Here is a 16,465-nt window from a genome sequence, read left to right as displayed (position 1 = left end):
TTTTTGTTTCATTCATAATTTCTGTACCTCACGAGGTACCTTTGGTATGCTTTTCTCATATCCAGGCCACTCCTATGAGAAGCTATAGGTGAAAACCTGACTGGTCATTAAATTTTGCACACCAGTGTATGTTTTTATAAGCAACATAGCATAATAATAAAAATTATTATTAAGCATCATTTATACTTTGTAAAGCAGTTATTAATCAGTCCAAACTTGATTTCGAACAGGCTAAGAGCAGAAAACTTGCTTCTTGTCCAATGGTAGCTGACCATTTTGGTCTCTTGCCAAAACTATTGGCTGCAATTTTTGCCCATCTCTGTTTCTTGCCACATCAGCCAAAAATAAAGCTGACCTGCTAGCTTCCTATTTTCCTTCCAACTCATGTATTGATGATCTTGGTAAATCACCTCAAACCATTCCCAGTACACTCCATTCAATTTCTCTTGTGGTCTTCTGTCAAAAGGATGTCAGAAGGATTTTGACGAATCTTGATGTTAAGAAAGCTCCACGTCCTGATGGTATTTCTCCACTTGTTCTCAAAACCTGAGCTCCTGAACTTAGTTCTGTTTTTTGCCGCTTTTTTCCTTCCTTATTCCAAAGGTGTTTTTCCTTCTGCTTGGAAATTTGCTCATATCCAGACAGTTCCCAAATAGGGTGACAAATCCCTCTCATCCAATTACCATCTCATTACAATTACTTCTACTTTTTCTAAAGTAATGGAGAAATCAATTAACCACCAACTCTTAAACTATCTAGAACATTCCGTCTGATCAATGATCGCCAGTATGGGTTCCATCAGTGTCGATCCACTGATGATATTCTGGCATATGTTACCCATCTAGGGACAAATTCAATGGAAAAGCTTCCAACTTATGGTTTGCCAATTTTTTTTTGTAATCGGGTATCCAATTTTATCTCTGACCGCTCACTGGTTAATGTAGATGGCTCTCTGTTTTCTAACTTCTCCACTAATGCTGGTGTTTTCCAAGATTCAGTTTTCTTCTACTCTTTTCCTTTGAATGGAAATCGTATCCATCGTTTTTGCTCATGATAGCACATTTCATTCCACCTTCCACTTTGGGAAACCTTTCCCTGCCTAAACAGTTTCAACTTCTCGAATATCCACTACCATTCCCTTAAATGGTTATCTCCAGGTAATTCTCCATTGGGGTGAAGATAACTTAATTTAAATTTTTCTAAAACTTGTCCTGTCTTATATCTAGCAAAAAAAGATTCTTCTGCTCTTATGTTTATCTTCAATGATGCTCTGAATTCTAGGAAAGATCTTGGAGATTACCCTGACTTAGCAAATGTCAAATATTGCTTCCTCTACATCTAAAAAACTTGGTTTTCTCTTTTTCTCTTGGTGTTACTTTTCTTCCAAAATGTTGACTCAGTAGAAATCGCAAATCCAGCCTATCATGGAATATTGTTCCCACATCTGGGGCATTGCCCCCAAAACCTCCTCTCTCAGGCTTCTAGATTCCATTCAAAAGAGGGCAGTTAGGTTAATTAATGTCTCATCACTAACAAAAAAAAAAAAAAAAAAAAAACCAAATTATGATATTAGGGTCATCCGTAAATGATTACATCTACCCATATATTTATTTTGTCTGAGACTGACCAACGCAGCCACAGAGTGAAAAAAGCCCATTAAAATTCCTCGTGTCATCGACGGGATTCGAACCTGGTGTGGGAAGGATGGTGACGAAATACTGTGCTACTGTGCAACAGTCTCATCTCTAACAGAGTCTCCCCACTCTCTGTCTCATAGACCTTTCTATTGATACTTCCACGGGCACTGTTCTTCTGAATTGGCTTCTATAATTCCAGCTCTCTCATTCAAAGCAATCCAAACATGTGCTGCAACCAGTCAACATCCTTTTACTGTCCAAGTTCAAACTCGCAGAACTAACTTTTCTTCTTCCTCATTTATTCATTCAATTTCCATTTTCTGGAACAACTCCTCTTATGTATTTCCTGAAAATTACAATCAACAGAAGTTCAAGTCTAATGTCAACAAGTATCTTCTTTCATCTTTTCAACCTATGCACGATACTAAGTACTATAGGTTCCAAAAAAAAAAAAAAAAAAAAAAGTACCTGTACATAACAATGGTCCTTGAGAATCAAAAAAATAAAAAATAAAATAAAAAAAAATAATAAAAATAATAAAAAATTAGTATGGAAAGCATATATCTTTGCTTGCCTAACCTCCTTTATGACTTGATCACACACTAGCTTACATATACCAGAGGCTTCTGTGTGTCGGCTGATAATTTAAATACATCCCATGCATTTTTCTTCTCTGCCACGTGTTTCATTAGTTCATCTGAAATCCATTTAGGCCGAAACATTGAACAGTATTCCTTAGTTGGTATGAAAAGACTAGTAGCTTCCAAGATCAATTCCTTGAATGCTACCCATTTAGAATTTAAAAACTGTCTGAGACTACTGTAGTCACTCTACGAAAGCAAAAACCCTTCCCTTTACCCCGATGGTAGTTACATTTTTAAGTAAATCGCACATCAGTACACTTTGATCACTACCACCTAGTTATTCCTTTTATCTGCAGATTCTTAATGAATGAATAATCACTGGTGATAATCAGATCAAGAGTATTACTCCCCCTGGTTGCCTCTCGCACATGGTGTAGAAAACAGTCATACAGTAAATCCACAAAGTCTTGCTAGTGTGTGTGTGTGACCAACTCACAAGTTCCAATCAATATCTGGGAAGTTAAAATACCCACTATAAAACATTCTCATTTCCTTGCCCACCCTACTTCTCTGTACAGTTGTTTGTTGCATTCATCAGACCTGTAACACACTGCTACTCTCATTTTTTTCTTTCCCAGTGCTTATGTCGCACTAAACTGATCAACATTCTGCTGGCCACCCACGTCAACTGGATGCACTGCTTCAGATTTTGTGTGTTTCCTAACTAACGCATTACAACACCATCCTTCCTATCCCGTTTTGGAATATAGCTATTGACGGCTCTTCTGATATTAAATTCATCGCATATGCTGATGATTTGGCAATATTAATTAAAGGAAACTCTAGATGCAACTTGGAAATGAAGAAAAATCAGGTACTACAAGATCTTGCTATCTGGATGCAAAACCATAAACTAACAGTGTCAACCAAGAAAACAATTCAAATAGTACTACTCACTAGACAGAAATAGACCTCCCCTCATAAAATATATAACAAAAAATAAATAAAACCAGCAACCAACTGCAGTTATCCCGGTTTCATTATAAACAACAAACTTTCCTTTGCTCATTCGCCAGACATCTCAAAGAAAAAATTAAAGAGTACTCAGCACTAATTGTCACAATAGCAAAGAAGGAATAGGGTATAAAACCTAAAAACCCTGAATTGCAGTCTTTCTACCCATAACGACCTATGCTTCTGAGGCATGGGGATGGAGGGCTGACAAGTATACTGTCATCAAACAGTTTAACCAGGCATAAAGGGCCATGCGGCTAGTAATATCAAAAGCCTGCAGGACAGTATATACCCAAGCCCTGCAGGTCCTAAAAGGAAAACTTCCTATTCACTTGCAGATCATACATCACTATCTAAAATACAGATACAAGACAGCCCTTCCAACTGTGATATGTGGCATTAATTTAGACACCACAGCACCTTTATAACGGGAACTTCAGAAAATTAGGTACAGACTTACAGAACAATGCCAGACCAGCTGGGAGACCCCATTAGGACATATATTGTTGTTGAGTTTGACACATAGGCTGCTGGGGCCATATTGTGTCTTTCTAATGGTGAATATGAAACAATAACTATATTTTATGATATATTCCTATCCGATTTAGGAAAGTAAACAGTTCCTCGTCTCCCAGAATCTGCATTAAATTTATTGATGACTGCGTATTAGAAATTGACTTAAAGGTGTCTAAGCGGATGGTTTGAAAGTGGGGACAGTCCACTAGCAAATGGTCAGTTGAATTTGGCATGATGTGCATTGGGGAGTGCTGTCATTAGTTAATAGATACAGGTGAGTGAGGCGAGTATGCCCAATCCTAAGCCTTCCTAAAATTGTTTCTTCTCGTCTATTTTTCCGGAAACTAGAGAGCCATAGCTTTGGTTCTGGTTTTATTTGGTATAGTTTGTTTCCTGGATAACCTCTCCAGATCAGTGACCAGCTATTGTAACATGCTTTACGGATGATATGTTTGAAATCGGAATACAGAACTTGACAATTCTGTAAAATAGAAGTATCTGGTTGTTTGGCTGCAAGATCTGCTCTTTTATTTCCTGCTATACCAGAATGCCCTGGTATCCAGCAGAATGTCACAGTTTGGTTTGACTCATTACACACAAGTAATTTAGAATAGATTTGTTTGATAATAGGGTGAGAGGAGGTAGTATTACTATTTATGGCAGAGACAGCACTGAGTAATGTGATCTAGAGCCAAGTTAATAGCATAAAGCTCAGCAGTGAAGATACTGCATTCTACAGGTAATGAGACAGAAGTAAGTGAATGACAGGAAGATTGCTGCAGCACCTACTTGGGTCTCAGTTTTTGATCCATCTGTATAGATCTTACAGGCCTGTGAATTAGAAGCAGAGTGAGTTTCATGTAACTGTGCGATATTGAAGGGACACAAGGTGTTCTTTCCCCACTATTGGAAATAGTCATCGTAAATTGCAGGGATATTTGTCCACGGTGGATCAGGCGGTGTTATGTCCTGATATATATTGCCGATTTCTATATTCCACGATTGAGTTAGTTCTTTAAGTCTAAGTGCAGCAGGTTTGTTTTCATTTGGTTTACTGTTGAAAAATGACTCCCATTCGGTATTGTACAGACATCTCCAATTCAGGTGAGAGGGAAGACTGCGGACTTTTTGCGGCATACATCAAAAGCAATGTTTTCCTCTGAAGATGTAAGGGAGGTTCGTTCAATGTAAACGCTCTGAACTGGAGAGGTTCTGAAAGCCTAGAGAAACTCTCAGAGCACTGTGCTGGATCATGTTCAATCGCTGTAACACAGTTTTCCTAGCAGAGTCATAAACTGGGGGAGCCATAGTCTAAACGGGACCTGATGAGAGCTCGATAAAGATGGATCAGGGTATGTCGATCAGTGCCCCATGACATAGATGACACCCACTGGAGGATATTCAATTTCTTCAAGCAGATGGTCCGAAGGTAGGTCACATGTGCTTGAAAGTTTAGTTTCTTATCTATCACCAGGCCAAGAAAACGGACAGTGTGAGTAAGAGGTATTGGAATGTTATTGATCTTTAGCTCAGGATCAGGATGAAGTGATCGTAGTTTGCAGAAGTGAGTAGTGGTGGATTTCTGTTCAGCAAGATGATACCCATTGCATAAGGTCCAGGCTTCTATTTGGAATACAGAAAGTTGCAACTGTCTTTCAATAGTATTCATACTTTGTGATTGGCAGGATATAGTGAAGTCATCTGCATACATATAAATTTGAATGGTTTTTGGAAGATCTTCCAATATTTTGTTGACCCGAATCGCAAATAGGGTAGCACTCAGTATTGAATCCTGCGGGACACCTTCTTGAATGTAAGATGCTGAGAGCACGTTTTGATATCAGACTTGAAAAGTGCGTAATTTTAAAAAGTTCTGGATGATTTGAGGAAGATAGCCTCTCAGCCCCAACTGATGCATATCTTTAATAATGCCATGACGCCAGGTGGTATTGAATGCTTTGTGAATATCTAGGTTGACCATCACTAGGTGCTGTTTCATGACGAAGGCATTTCATATGTTGCATTCAAGTTTTACAAGTAAATCTAGAGTAGATCTGTTTTTACAGAAGCCATATTGGTGATCAGAAAGAAGATTCTGAGAATCTAGAAACCAGGTGAGCCTCTTATGCACCATCCTTTCAAATATTTTGCCTAAACAGCTTCTTAATGATATCGGTCTGTAGTTCTGGACCAGAGTGGGATCTTTGCCTGGTTTTGGAACAGCACAGATATAGGAATGCTGCTAGGACAGAGGATAAGTATTTTCTGAAAAGATACGGTTATAGAATAGTAATAATATGCCAAGGTCAGCTTCACATAGATGCTGCAGCATACTGTAGTGAATACCGTCTAGTCCTGCTGCACTATTTGACGAGACTATGAGTCTTTTTCCCCACAGTACAAGAATATCCCAGATCATATTCTGCATGGTTTTTGTCCAGTCTCCAGGCCACCTTTCTGGTGACTGGGCAAGGAAGCCTAAATGAGAAGCTACATAAATTGGGAATAGCAGAGCCACAAACTGCCACTACGGCCAACAGCGAGAGTCATGGAAACGTGCTATTTCACTGCCCGGCATATATAGATTACAGATACTAACTGGACCTATAAGCATGATCCCTACAGCAAGGAATGGAACAAGAACTAGTACAGAATAGGGAAAACTACAAGGCCTTCCTGCAACTTTGCAGCTCAAGCATTTAAGAGAACCACAATAATATCACAACAAAACACCTAGAATACACCGAAGAAAATAAAATAACATGACAACACTAGATTTAGTAGTAGTGGCATGTGATGCAAGAAAGCAGCGTATGAGCTTATGCAGCATCAGCCAAAAAAAAAAAAAAAAAATTCACACAACCATTCCCTCTAAATGTTTGTCCAGTTCCTCCTTAAATTTATTTAACCTATCAACTTCCACAACGACAGATGGAAGTTTGTTATAGCAATTAACCACCCGCTGGCTAAAGGCAAATTTCCACACATCTATTCTACATCCGTTTTTCCTTAATTTGAATTTATGCCCCCTTAGGTTCGTAATCTGAATAAGTGGAAGAATCCCATCAGAATTCAGCTTGCTCAACCCATTCAAGGCCTTATACACCTCAATCAGATCACCGTGCAGGTGCCTAGTCTCCAGCCATTGCAATTTGCAGAACTTAAGCCTCTCTTGGTAAGAGGATCCCTTCATTCCCCTCACCAATCTTGTTGCCCTTCTCTGTACACATTCAAGCAAACTTACATCCTTCCTAAAGTGAGGCCTCCATGCCTGCAAAGATACCAAATGCAATACTCAAGGCATGGCCTGACCATTGTCTTATACAGAGGGACAATCACCTCCTTTTCTCTACTAGCAAAATTCTTATATATCATTGACAAAACTGTTGTTTTGTATATTTATCAATGATATTGATGAAGGTATATCAGGCTTAGTGTCGAAGTTTGCAGATGATACGAAGATTGGCAGGGTTGTTAATGACAGTAATGGCAGTGTGCTACTGCAACATGACCTAGAAAATTTGGTCAGATGGGCTGATATTCATCAATATCATTGATAAACATACAAAATAAGTTTTGTCAATGATATATAGAATTTTGCTAACAGGGAAAAGGATGTGATTGTTCCTCTGTATAAGGCAATGGTCAGGCCTAATATACCTTCATCTGATATAATTTCACTTACCAAAACTGACAATCTATCCCAAACCTGACAATCTTCCCCAGACAGGAAACTAAAAATTGGAAAGAACAACCTCGACTAAGAAAACATCCCGGACTTGATTACACAACCAATATGACTAGCTGATCCTGCTATGCAGGGTGGGATCAACGTTGGCCTCATCTTGAGGCAGGTTCCCTTCAACACCACTTTACCAGTGTACCAGAACAAAATGCCCATTGCTGACATCCTTTGGGGTAGGGGGGGGTCACTGCTGACCTTGGCAGCTTGCTGATCCTGATGGGCCACTCAGGGTTAGATTGCACTGTCGTATCTTCCATTCTTCCCCTACTAACTAACTTTTCTGGGGGAGCCTCCTACTTGCGCCCCAACTTTACTCTTACCTTCCCCCCACTACACCCATACTTCTCCCACTATTCCCTTCCCAGAGCCAGTTTCTGGCAGACCCACTATGCTCCATGCCTGCAAAGATACCAAATCCAGTCATACAATACACTAACTGAACACATCACAATCCTTACACAACCTACACTACACATGTATGACCAGACATGGCAAAAGCCTCATCACAGATGCACTTAAGCAGCAAATGGGGGGAACCCTGGGGTCCGCAACACACTTGACATTTGTCTTTTCTGTATTATGTATTGTGGAAATCCTGGAGACCACCTATAATACTTTGTCCTTTCTGTACACATTGTACTCGCAAAATTAAAATTTTGCATTCCTTATATCTACGTGACACGTCTCTGATGTCCCAACAATATCTGCCTTTGATATCTTGACCAACATTTAAAATTCATCAAATTTATTTACTGTACTCCAAGCATTCTGAAAAAGATCAAAGTAAAAATTTTTTTTGGATTTAAAAAAATAAACTTCTAAAAGCTTACTTTAAACTGCGTTGGAGCATTAAGTTGTGCCTGAACTGCTTCTAACTGGATTCTAAGTTGTTCCTCATCAGCTTGAATAGCAAATCCCATTTTGCGCATTACTTCTTGCTGGACCATTATCTACCACAAAAGAAATGTAACCAAAATGCACAGATTGTAAACAAATTTATTTTAACAGTTTTAAAATACTATTTAAATTATAGGAACACATTCTACATATATACATTTTATTGACTTTTCAAATTTGAATACATCAATCAATAATTAAACTGAAACAATGTTTGGTTGTTTGTTTGTGATTTGGTTTTTAGGAGCATTCTTAGCAACTAAGGCCATATTGATACGGGGATACGCGGTGGTCATTCCCTGACCTTTCCACATCCTCTGTATTTAGTGGTCACGGACTCGAACCCCGGTCTAATCAAGAAGCGTGTGTTACGCACTGCTGCCCCTGCTTACCTGGCTACGGAGGCACCCTGAAACAAAGTAACTGTAGACCAATACTTTTTTTTTGGTATGTATGCAAGTAATATTTTCTGTGTCAATTATATTAATCGTGTGAAGTGATAGTCTTGTATACTTTGCAAAAATCTAGTAAACAACTGATTTTTCCCCCATCTCATTGCATGATAAACTGTGTATGGAGATACTGCTCAATAATAAACAATCCTCCAATAAATCCCCAAAAGTCTTGCCAGTGTGCGAGTGACTTGTGGTTGGTCACTTGCATGCAAGCAACACTTTTGGGGATTTAGTGGAGGTTGTTTTCTACAGCAACATGTTTGAGGTGCAACCAGAGGGAGTAATACTCTTGAACTGATTAACAGCAGTGATTATTCATGCATAAAGAATTTGCACATAAAGGAACCACCAGGTGACAGTGATCACAGTGTATTGATGTGGGATTTACTTAGAGATGTAACTACCATCAAGAGTAAAGGGAAGGGTTTTTGTTTTAGTAAAGGTGACTACAGTGGTCAGTCAGTTTTAAATTCTATACAGTGGGATCAACTGATGATGTTACCAATGGTGAATTCTAAACAGGAAGCCTTCAGGGACATAATCTACTAGGCTTTTCATACCACCTAAGAAATACTGTTCAAGGTTCAGGCCTAAATGAATGTCAGATGAATTAATGAGACTCATGGCAGAGAAGAAAAATGCATGGGATGCATATAAATTATCAGGCAACACAGAAGCCTACAGCAGATATAAGCTAGTCTGTAATCAAGTCACAAAGGAAGTTAGGGAGGCAGAGTACTACAAATCTTTTGCAAAGGATGCAAAGAAAAACAGCAACAAGTTCTTTACTTATGTAAACTCTAGAAGGAAGGGAATGAATCAGTTTGGTCCACTTAACATACATGGTTCGACTATTGATGATCCTGCTCAAATAGAGCTGATAAACTGAATGAGTATTTTGCATCTACATTCACACATGAAGAGTTATTCAAGGAGGGGAATGCCAGAAGTTTATCAAATTAACAGGGAGCTAAGTGATTTTGTAATAACTGAGAGCAAAATGGAGGAGAAATTGTTGAAGTTAAACATAAAAACCTAGGCTGATGGAATTTATCCAGTTATATTGAAAGAGGAAGCAAGGGGAAGCCATAATTATGACTAAGAAAACCCTTAGACATAATTATGGAAGCATCCTTAGAGTCAGGGAAGGTCTCCATGGACTGGAGATGTGCAAATGTATCCCCAATTCACAAAGGGGGTGCAAAGGGTAAAACAAATAATTAGAGCTAAAGAGGTGATACAGGATCACCTAGACAAGACTGCAGTAATAGTTCAGACACAGCATAGGTTTGCTAAGGGGAAGTCTTGTCTGACCAATTTGATTGGATACTACGATGTGGTCACAAAGGAACTGGATGCAAAAAATAATTTTGATATCATATACTTGGATTTTAGGAAAGCTTTTGATATTGTAGCACATGGAAGGCTGCCGTACAAATTGGAGCAGTATATGGCATTAAGGGCAAGTTGCTGCAATGGATAAAGGGATGATTGAGTGGGAGATGGCAGAGAGTAGTAATAAATGGACACTGCTCTAAGTGGACAAACGTTATTAATGGAGCCCCCCAGGGTTTGGTGCTGGCTTGTTGTTTTGTGTATTTAGCAATGATATCGATGATGGTATAACAGGCTTAATGTCCAAGTTTGCAGATGACACAAAGGTTGGCAGGTTTGTTAATGACATTAAAGACAGTATGCTACTACAACAGGATCTAAAAAAGTTGGGCAAATGGGCTGAGAAGTGTCAACTGAAGTTTTAACACTGACAAATGGAAAGTACTCCATATGGGTAGCAGTAATCTAAGAGAAATGTACCAACTGTGTGGTACTACATAAGGGAGGTGGAGAATGGAAAAGACCTGGTGGTAATTGAGCAGTCAGATATGAAGTTCTGTGAGCAGTGCAGATGGGCTGCCAGAGCAGGTAATGGAGTTTTGTCAATGATATATAAGAATTTTGCTAGCAGAGACGAGGTGATTATCCCTTTGTATTAGGCAATGGTCAGTCCACACCTTGAGTACCATATACAGGTCTCGAGGCCTCATTTTAGGAAAGATGTTCAGTTGCTAGAACGAGTACAGAGGCGCCTCCGTAGCCAGGTGGGAAGGAGCAGCAGTGTGCAGCACACGCTTCTTGATTAGACCGGGTTTCGAGCCCGTCACCACCAAATACGGAGGATGCGGAAAGGTCAGGGACTGACCACCGCATATCCCGGAGCAATATGGCCTTAGTTGCTAATGCTCCTAAAAACCAAACAACAACAACAACAACAACGAGTACAGAGGAGGGCAACAAGATTGGTGAGAGGAACAAAGGGGTGCACTTACGAAGAAAGGCTTAAGTTCTGCAAGTTGCAGCATCTGGAGAGTAGGCACTTGTGAGGTGATCTGATCAAGGTGTATAAGGCCTTGAATGGTTTGAGCAGGCTCAATGCTGATGGGATATTTCTGCTTGCTCAGATTGCAAAGCTGAGGTGGCATAGATTCAAATCGAGGAAAAACAGTTGTAGAATAGATGTGCAGAAGTTTGCCTTTAGCCAGAGGTAGTTGATAGCTTAAATAAATTTAAGGCGTGAATTAGACAAACATTTGGAGTGACCGGATGGGTGAAATGGGAAGTGTTTTTTTGGCTGATGCTGTATAAGCTTGTTTTCTCGCATCATATGCCCTAACTAATGCTAATATGCTTCACTAGATGAACATACAGATGATTACACACTCTAATCTGGTAGAGGTTTATTTATTATTTCTTAAACAGTGCTACAGCAATGATACTGACAGATAATACCACAAGAACTATTCTTTTGGACTCAGGTACTTTAGTGACTTAAGCATGCAGCGAGTGAAAACAAAACCTATACCTCAAGTTATCTTTTCTGAAACTGTTTCCATATTTTAGTGCTTTCCAAACTTTTCTAATATCAACACATTATTACATGGCAAAAATAATGTAACACCCCACCCATATTTTTTAATTTATTATGCAGCCCACCCCTTTTTTTGTTCCTTGTCTTTAAATTGATGGTAAACAAGAGTACAGAACTTGTTTTTGAAAAAAAAACAGAAAAAAAAAAAAAAAAAAACACCAATTTAAATGTCTCTCATTTAAATGAGAGAGAGAGAAAATGTTTTCAAAGAGAAAGAATATACACAGAATCCACCAGCTGGCAAATATCAAGTACACGAATAAATTTAAAATTTTTTATCTATTATTTTAATCAATTAATCAATCAGTATATACAGTGAAAGGAAATCAGAAACAATGCTAATATGTCAAAAGATGCCAACCCCCTTTGTGATATAATGCAATGCCCCAAGATACCACGACCCCCCACTTTGAAAAGCTCTGGCTCAAATAACACTAGCCAACACGATTTTTATCTCTAAGAACTTAAATGCTGTTTTTAACCAATTTTTATGCATAGATTTCGAAAATCGCCATGATAGTTTCACATCACGACACAGTTATTAAATATAAAGGGAGTTACGTTTTACCAAAATATGCCAATTTCGCATAATCTAGTCAGCAATTTTTTTTTTTTTACTTTTCCCTTGTTAGTTGTTGGTGCATCAGCTTCTATGGCCATAATGCACCTCCCAAAGTTTTTGCATTTTACTGTGATCCAAGCCGAGGCGGGAATCGAACCCGCGACCTTTGGGTTGCCAGCCAGGCACTTTACCTACCTGGGCTAGCCCGGTAGTCGGCCTAGTCAGTACGTATGACATACTGATTTATTTTAACAGATATAACCTAATTCTCTTTATTTCAGCAATCGATTCTGGCCTCTGTATTCTTGTGATAAACATAATCAGACTTCTCCCTATGGTTCTTAGGTTCAAATTCCGATGCAACAATTTACAATTTGAAGAGAGCACACTTAGCGTTTTTGCTGAGGATTTTTGTAGGCTGTGCCAAGGTTTTCCAAGTATTAACTGATTGTAACATGTTCTCGGAGTTGTAAATTTATCCTCCAAACATATAATAGAATGTACATTTTTTTACAATTGTATTACGAACTTGAATTATACGTATATATATATATATATATATATATCCCTTTTATTTTGACTTTAAACATTGGTACATCTTTTGACGTAGACGTGACGGAGACTTTTTATGGTGATTTTCGGAATCAGTGCGATTATTTCCTCCAGAATCACATATTTTCACTGTGGAGGTATGAAAAAAAAAAAAAAATTTTTTTTTGTTGCCTAGTGTAATTAGACTTGTAGTCATTTTCCCTGCTGAAAATCAAATCACAATGAATAAAAATTTGTCAAAGCAAATGTCAGCAAATGGCTTTTATATCTGTAAGAACACAGTAAATGATATCTTACTCTGCAATATCTGCTGTTGTAGGCCAATACAGATCTTTAATCAAGTCCTCCCCACCCCCTCTCCACAGATAACAAAAAATGATAACATATGAGTTGTCAAAAACAGAAATATGTAAATGATTTAACATTAAACAAGTTAATCTATATACAAGCAAACATATAAACAAATCTTACTATGAAACTTTAAAGGAAAATGGAAATATACAAATAAAGAACATGACAATCAATCTTATGACATTTAACTTTATTTTTATTGCTAAAAAGCCTTTATCAAAGGTAAACATGTGCTATGACTTGCACCTAAGTGGAAGCAAGACAGCAGAATTTGCAGTTAGCAAAGTGAAGCGCTCATTGGAAACTCATTTGTCTACTGTTATTACCAAAACTGTAATAACCAGACACATAGGATTATATGCACATAACATATTACTTGCACATAACAAATATTACTAGCAACACTACATTTTATATTAATTTAAGTTTTCCAGGCATTAAGCTTGGAAACATGATTTTATTCACAGAAAATCATTACAATAACATTATATGAGTATGGGAAAATATTTCAGTTAGTGTGGGAAAACATTAATGGCATATTTTGCTTTAATTCTTGTGTCATCAATTATGCCGAGCAAAAGTATATTCTTTTTATGTGTATTATGAAAAAAAACATTACAGAATAGGCTTTTGCTCAAAATTCCAAAAATGAAGTCTACTACTTCTAAACTTATGGAATCATTGAGTACCAATCATGATAAATATTTTACAATAGATGGTGACATTCTCCTTTAATTTTTTTTTTGCAGATAAAATGATTTTTTTTTCATGCAAAAAAAAAAATAAAAAATCCATATTGACCAACATATGAAAACACACATCTGTGGGGAGGGGGAGAATTGCCAGTCAACCAAGTATTGCCAGTTAAATCAAGCCATGTACCACAAGAGAGCAAATTAAAAACTAAAACTTTTCAAAGAAACCTTATCTTGCTTTCACAAGCAGCAAAATTCCTTTCAAAAATTAGGCAAACCAGTTTACAAACAATTTTTGAAAAATATTCTCTATAAATGAAAACATTTCAGACAAATTCAGGTTAAGGAAGAAATATCCTAATGCTATTTATGATGATATGATTCACAAAATTTGTAAAGATATTGGAGAAAAGTGCATCTGGATGTCTGCCTATAAAACAGCCGAAACTTGTGGCTGTTATACTTCTCATTGGCTTGGTTGATTGGTTGGCTGGTTTCGGTTTTACTGGCACATTATCAACTAAGGCTATATAATCTGCTAAAACCAGGTCATATAAAAGGCAAATAAAAATATGCAAAAAGAGTATAAAATGTATATTTTAAGTAAGAGTGAAAAAGTTTAATGATTTTTAAATCAAATAATAACTAAATATGGCTGACACATGGTCATCATTGGATAAAATCTGACTGAGTGTTATATACTCAGTCAGATGACTAAAAGCAGTTAAATATAAAAGAAGTTTGTGTGTATATAATGGATGCTTGGACAGAATATGTGGTATGGCTAAAAAGATGTCACAGTGCTCACATATAGGGGAGCCATTTGCCCTCAGCAGGAATGAAGATGAGCAAGATAACCCTATATGGAGGCAAGCAAGAACAACTGCCTCTCTATGGTTTCTGTGCAGACTAGACTGTGAGTGGTCGATTATAGTTTTCATCTGATATAGCTTGTTCATGACAAGCCCATGCAAAATATTTTTGCTACTGGGAGAGTAATCTATCGCATATTACTTGCCTGTAGTCTGTATAGGAGATTAACGGGTTATAGTTGTTCTGGGGGGTTTTCGTGACCTGGCTGCAGAGTCAACAAGTTCGTTATGCTTGATTCCAATGAGGCTTGTGATCTGCCAGAAACAGATGTCAAATGAACATATAGAATGAGAATATAACATCTGTTGGAACTGGGTCAGGAATGGACAAGGATTATATCTCACCCTTAATAAAGACTATAAGTATACTTAAAGAGTTTGTATATGCCATACACTTTTGGTAATTGTGGGTTTTAATGTGGCCCAAGGCTAATTCTATAGAATACAATTCTGCCGAGTATATGTTGCATATGTCCGGAATCTTCTCAGGTATAGTGTTATCTGCGAATATGGCAGCAGAGCTGACAAATGACTTTGACCTTGAACCATCAGTGAGGACAGGCACAAAGGCAGGGTATTTGGCTCAGTGGGCAACATAGAGTCACTGGTAGATTGATTTTGGGGTGGTGGCAGTCCTTCCCAAGTTTTTAACAGAGAAGTTGCATGACAGTATTCGAGCATGCCAGGGTGGTGGCGATTGTCTTGATGACTTGGTCACATGATCTATTGTGATGTTAAATTCTCTTGGTAAATCTTGGATACAAATACCAAAGAGACTACTGTCGGTCTTGTTGCTGTTATAGAGGTTTTTCCAATGTGGTTAAAAAATGGATGCTCGTGGGGGATGGTCTGACAAGGATTTTAGTTTAAACTGTCATTGCAGTAAAGGCTTACTGCAATGACAGTTCCTTTCATTGAAGAAACAAGGATGGTTTGGTTGCTTTTGCAAAGACTCTGGAGAACACTCCAGTATCACTAAGAATGTTCAGAATGCTCCAGTATCAATAAGAATGACCTGAGGGTGGACTGGGTGAAGCCATTGCACTATCCTGTTTCTAGCTGATACATATGCTTGTGACTCAATCTAATTCAGAGTGCACAAATGCACGATAAGGTTGAAGTAGTGTACAATGATCTGCATTCGACTTATTAGAGGATAAATAAATAAAAATAAATCACAGCCATTATCAACCCACTGCAGGATGGAAGCCTCCTCAACAATTCATGCTGAGGGAAATGGACCATAATCTGCCACGCTGGTCCAGTGCGGATTGGCAGATCAACCGTATTTAGCAGTCAGGGGCTTGAACTCCGGTCTATTCAAAGAGCGTGTACCACTGCACTACCGCTCCTGACCACTCGGCTACGGAACAAGTAAAGGCACTTTGTTCAAGGTTGACAGATGTGTTGCAAAATTATTTTTTATTAATTATTATTTTATTATTTTTAATTTGATTATTTTTGTTGTAAAAACTTTTTATTGAATATAAGTCTCAAGAATTTTATTTCAGGTGCTACTGGAATTGTGTTTTGTCCAAGCTTTAGTTCAGCTCAGGGTAAAGGTTCTGCTGCTGTCAAAAGTGGATGCAAATGGGCTTCTGGAATGAAAGTCTGAATCCATTAGCCACTGCCTTTTAATAACCTTCATGCTGCACAACT

General features: G+C 38.0%; 1 protein-coding gene across 1 annotated transcript in view; it reads right to left on the bottom strand.

Moving 5' to 3' along the window:
- Nup54 (nuclear pore complex protein Nup54) overlaps positions 1 to 16,465 on the bottom strand; it is a 180,668-nt gene that overhangs the window by 33,321 nt on the left and 130,882 nt on the right. Inside the window, exon 10 of the mRNA XM_090390364.1 lies at positions 8,327 to 8,446. Coding sequence (XP_090246490.1) covers positions 8,327 to 8,446 — 120 coding nt within the window. The remainder of the gene's footprint in view (positions 1 to 8,326; positions 8,447 to 16,465) is intronic.

This window comes from Mastigoproctus giganteus, chromosome 2, assembly GCF_048544385.1.
Source record: "Mastigoproctus giganteus isolate SK-2022 chromosome 2, ASM4854438v1, whole genome shotgun sequence".
Lineage (NCBI taxonomy): Eukaryota > Metazoa > Arthropoda > Arachnida > Uropygi > Thelyphonidae > Mastigoproctus > Mastigoproctus giganteus.
The sequence above is the reverse complement of the archived record's forward strand: the minus strand, read 5'-3'. Positions and strand labels throughout refer to the sequence as shown.